This window comes from Brassica oleracea, chromosome C7, assembly GCF_000695525.1.
Source record: "Brassica oleracea var. oleracea cultivar TO1000 chromosome C7, BOL, whole genome shotgun sequence".
Lineage (NCBI taxonomy): Eukaryota > Viridiplantae > Streptophyta > Magnoliopsida > Brassicales > Brassicaceae > Brassica > Brassica oleracea.
Genome location: NC_027754.1, coordinates 40,102,359 through 40,107,185, shown reverse-complemented (window position 1 = coordinate 40,107,185; position 4,827 = coordinate 40,102,359). Strand labels below are relative to the sequence as shown.

At 36.1% G+C, this 4,827-nt stretch overlaps 1 protein-coding gene across 2 annotated transcripts; it reads right to left on the bottom strand.

Moving 5' to 3' along the window:
* Window positions 1–707: 707 nt before the first annotated feature.
* LOC106304571 lies at window positions 708–2,327 on the bottom strand. Of its 2 annotated transcripts, none has more exons than XM_013740969.1 (5): window positions 2,243–2,327; window positions 1,868–1,936; window positions 1,393–1,749; window positions 1,248–1,283; window positions 708–1,159 (listed from the first exon to the last, which is right to left on the bottom strand). In XM_013740969.1, exons 2-5 carry the CDS (start codon window positions 1,908–1,910, stop codon window positions 858–860), a joined length of 738 nt encoding a protein of 245 aa, XP_013596423.1. In that variant the 5' UTR covers window positions 1,911–1,936; window positions 2,243–2,327; the 3' UTR covers window positions 708–857. The 2 variants fall into 2 exon arrangements, with proteins under 2 accessions (XP_013596423.1, XP_013596424.1); XM_013740970.1 differs by lacking the exon at window positions 2,243–2,327 and adding an exon at window positions 2,103–2,201.
* Window positions 2,328–4,827: the final 2,500 nt, after the last annotated feature.

Sequence of the window (4,827 nt, the reverse complement as noted above, 5' to 3'; positions counted from 1 at the left end):
GCGTATGCTTGGATACAAAATCTATTGTATGTCCCACCCCTTGTCTTCGATACTTCCCCCCCCATTGATAATTAACTAAAAAAATAGACCCTCAGTCTTTTACAGTTGAATTGAATACCTTCTTTTGACTACCAATACCAGATTTAGAATTGAGTGTCAGACAGAGACTTAAAGGGCGTTCTTTTTGGTGAGTGTGTTTGTAATAACATCAGACAACACACTATTTGGGCTAGAGACCTGTTTTTCAGAATCGTCGTTTGATAACCAGGTATTCGCTTATTTCAGCGTTGGATTAGAGACCTTTTTGGTAGATGAAATCCCATTGGTTTTAACTTGAATAAGCACAAACCAAACTTATAGTCATCAGGAAGAAGAGTACTCTAAATAAATTAGTGTGTGAAATGCATTCAGGCGGTGATTAAATCACAAGGATGACAAAAAAAAAAAGATGGAATGGAGACGTGTTGCAGAGAGATTAGAAGATAGTTTCAAAAGTATGTAAGCCTTTTTTTTGTCACCTGTCCATGCATAGAGAGATGTTTCAACAGATAGAAAAGTGGAAAGGATGTGTTGTGAGTTTATTGGTGAAATCTTTCATTATTTGCTTCCTACTCAAAGAGTTAATTGCCCACAAAATTTCAGTGTACTCGTTGCAAAAATATATTTGTAAATATTCTTTGCAATTTGATAGACACATCGCGGAATGATAGTTATTAGGGTCATCATTCATCAATTATTATTAATACGTTATATATGCGTCTTTGGAACGTACTGATGAAAAACATTCTAAAAAAAAACACGACATAATCCCGAGATCTTCTGCGGAATATGGAACTAGAAACACAAACGAGGTTTCATCATGGAATCAAGCTGGACGGATCACGGATGATGAGGCGCATCACACCGTTCTCCGCGTAGCGCTCCAGCTCATCATCAAGATAGGAAATTCTGACGCCAGGATCGCAGAGCATACCCGCGTCAGCAGAGTAAGACCGACCACTTGAGTCGTGGCTAACGGCAGGAGCGTGACCAGTCACTTTTACGCTCCCCTTGTCGACGACGTCGGTAGTGAAGTCATCTTTGGGAACGCCAGGCATGTCTAAACGCAAGTATGCGCTGCCATCAGGGAGCGTCCCGTACTCATAAGCCATATTTGGATCTGCTCCACAAGAACAAATATTCCCGTACACTGAATAATTTTAATAAAATTTTACCATTGTAATAAAACTAATTTTAATAAAATTTACCATCGGGTTCGTCAAGGACAAGGCGGCCGTGGATATCTTTGACCACCAAAACAAATAACATTTTAATTAAGACTTCTAATGTAAATGTTGAGAAAAGAAATGTGAAAAGAGTTTTGACCCAAAAAAAAATGTGAAAAGAGCATACCTTCATCGGCAGAGCATGGAACCCCGTAGATGTTAAGGTGGGTCGTGGAGATGAATAGCCTGAGAACCCCGTCGGTTACTTGAGGGTTGTCGATGGTGGATATCTCGCAGCAATGGTAGCCGAGAGTGACGTGGGTTTCGTAGCTGCGTAGGGAGGAGACATTTTTGTTGCGACTTTGCTCCTCGGCTTTGATAAGCACACCTCTCTTTGAGTCGTCAATGGTAACAGTAACGTTTCCTTGTTCAACCCCCGGTAAATCAATCCTCATGAATATTCTATTGTTCCCAATCATCTTGCTTTCGATGCGTCCTTTTGGCCCACTTGTCTGAAACGGGTTGTTGGTAGCGTAAAACCCTTCTGCTCCAATCAACATCGAAAAGAAAAAGAATTAATTAACTTACGTAATTGTAGAAAAATGAGAGAGAGAGAGAGAGAGAGAGAGAGAGATTTGGGCTTTTGGTTCAGAAGATTATACGGCTAGAGTGGGGGAAAGGATTTGCACAGAGGATGATCACCATGATTCAATGAGAGCTTGTTAGGGTTACTGCATGGTTTGTAAGGTAGAGCTTGTTAGGGTTACATAAACCTATGAAAATATGCATCAACTCCAAAGGTTTATAATTTTTAGATATCAATTTTTAAACCTAAGGAAAGATATACAAAAGATCTGACATTTGCTTGAAAATATTACACAAACCCATTTTTCAAACCTGTGGGAAAAACATTCGGAAAGATTTCAACTTCTTGGAATACTACTCAAACCCATTTGAAAATTTGTGAAGAAAACATTTTAAAGATATATACTTCTAAAGAAAGACACAAGACCCATATAAAACCATGACGAGCTTGCCTTTGATCTGCTACTAAAAGGTTTCTTTCTTCTCAGTTTATCTTTTTCTTCTGTGTTTTGGGATTTTTATAGGCGGAAGGTAGGGATGTCACTCCAAAGCTGACGTGGTACTATGCTTACTTTGACAAACTATATAACTTCAAGGAGTCCATCTGATTCAATATTTTATGGGCCAAAACATTATGTGATTGGGCATGGATGCAATTTTCCGAAAGGCATAGAAACTCTAAACATTCAATTAGATTCATTGGATTAAAGATTCATATCTAGTAGAATATTATCTTTAATTTACTACATTCTTTTTTTTAAAGAGTTTCTTTACTACATTCTTAGAGCCGTGTAAATTGTAATGTACCCCCAAATTAAGAAAATGTTCCCTAACGACGATTGTTGTGAGATGCTGCCATCGATACAATCGACGACAGTTTACGGATGTTTTCCTATCTACTGAAAGAAAACATATTAAAAATACAAATATACATATTGATAATGCACAACTGATGTAGATGCATGTCCAAAATCAATGAATTCATTCTGTTAGAAATATAGTTTGTCTTTTAGCTTTTGTTGTTTATCCAACCAAATAAGTGATTATAATTCGCAATGGAATCCAATGATTTAAGTTTCTTCTGGAAATAGATCAATATAGGCTAGATCACGCATAAAAGATTAATAGATGTACGCTACGACATAAATTCTTATGTATATGACATATATATATATATAGCTAAAGTATGATTTATCAAAACATAAAACACATATGTAGAAAACTATATAGCTGTAACTAACTTCGAGGAACATATCTGTAGCTTTAAGAGATGGTGGGTTTCTAATTTTAAGCGGTTTACGCTAGAAAAAGTACATAACATATAATATAGTTTCTGTCCAAATAAATTATGTGCGTTAAAGTGAATTTTAGAAAAGAAACACACTAAACAATAATGTTAGTTCCCTTTGTTATTAGGATTACTCCAGTGATATCTGGAAATAATACATTCTGTGAGATTCATTTGCATAGGTGTAAGAGGTGAAACAAATTTTGGTGTAGCATAGGTGAACCAAATCCCTTTGCACCACTTGACTTACTCTTGCTCCGCTCTTGAGGAGAATTTTCGTATATACTCGAGTCTATTCATCGAACAAGGATAATGTATAGTATCGCCATGCTTCACATTAAATTTTTGAAATTGATTTGCTATGTTATGGTACTTTATTAAACTTACTGCATCATCCCGAAGCTTGAGTTTGAAAATTTTGTGAGTAAATCTAATCTTCAAAAAGAGAAATGAATTATGCATTATTATCTGAAATTTCAAACAAATAAAAAGGTAATATTAAATTGTCTTCATCATTGACCTTAAACGCCTTCTTTCAAGTTTTTAATCAGAAAAATTCTTAGCATCGACATTCGGGTTTCAACTTTTGGTTTCTATAATTATTGTTTACCTTGAGATGTCGCATGAGTCTTTTATTGGTGGAATCTTTTACTATTTGCTAAAAATACGTTATATATTCGTATTTGAAACATAGTGATGAAGAACATTAAAATACTACATAATCCCGACTTCTTCTGCGGAATATGGAACTAAAAAAGAAACACAAACGTGTTTTAGAAATGAAATCAAGCTGGATGGATGAAGAGGCACACCACACTGTTCTCGACGTTGCTCTCCAGAGGAGGTGTAAATGTGCAGGCAGAAGGGCCTCGCAGAGCAGCGTCAGCAGAATATGACCGACCACCTGAGTCAAGGCTGACGGCAGGAACTTCACTAACCACATTAATTCACACTCCTATTCACGTCGTCACTCGTCGATATTGATGTTAACGTTGTCTTCGGAAACGCCAGGCATGTCTAAACGCACGTATACGCTGCCTTCTAGAAGCTGTTTGTACTCATAATCACTAGCCGGTCCTTGGGTCAATCCTGGGTGTGGCTGCACTGTCTGGCCCGTTAACTCCGGGTCTGCTCCACACATATCACAAGAACAACTATTCCCGTTTAGATACTGAAACTGAGACTAATGAAGAGTTAGTGGGAATGTTGAGTTTTGTTAAATTTCTAAAGAATTAAAAGAATCTTTAGTATTTAATTTTTTTAATCAAAATATACCAATATAATGATTTTACGAAACTAGAAACTATATGCAAGAACGTTTCCTTCCCTATTTTTCTTCCTCCTTCTCTTCATCCTCCTTAACTCCTTTTCTTCTTCTCCCACCAGGACCGTCTTCTCATTCATCATTATCGCCATCCAATATGTATTACGTTTGTTGTCATATTATTAATATGAATCAATTGTAATAAATATAGTATAATGTAGTACATAAAGTCTTGTAAAGAACAACTGATTCAAATTGTAGTATATACACGCGAGTGTGAAGTGTCCAATGTTAGACAAAATTGTACCCTTACATTTAAAAGTGATGAAGTAAAAACGATATACAAAATGATTTTTTCTACCGAAGATAGTAATTTTTTTTTTATGGAACTAATGTAATTAATCATTTCAAAGCATTTCCTTCCAAAAATATGTAATCCAGCTGAAGTCTTAGAGTTATTAGTGGGTTTCTCATCTTAAGTTTCT

Coding starts and splice junctions, on each gene's coding strand:
- LOC106304571 (XM_013740969.1), bottom strand. CDS start 1,910: ATGGTGATCATCCTCTGTGCAAATCCTTTCCCCCACTCTAGCC. Junction 1,750..1,867: donor TCCTTTCCCCCACTCTAGCC/GTATAATCTTCT, acceptor TGATTGGAGCAG/AAGGGTTTTACGCTACCAAC. Junction 1,160..1,247: donor TGTCCTTGACGAACCCGATG/GTAAATTTTATT, acceptor CTTGTGGAGCAG/ATCCAAATATGGCTTATGAG.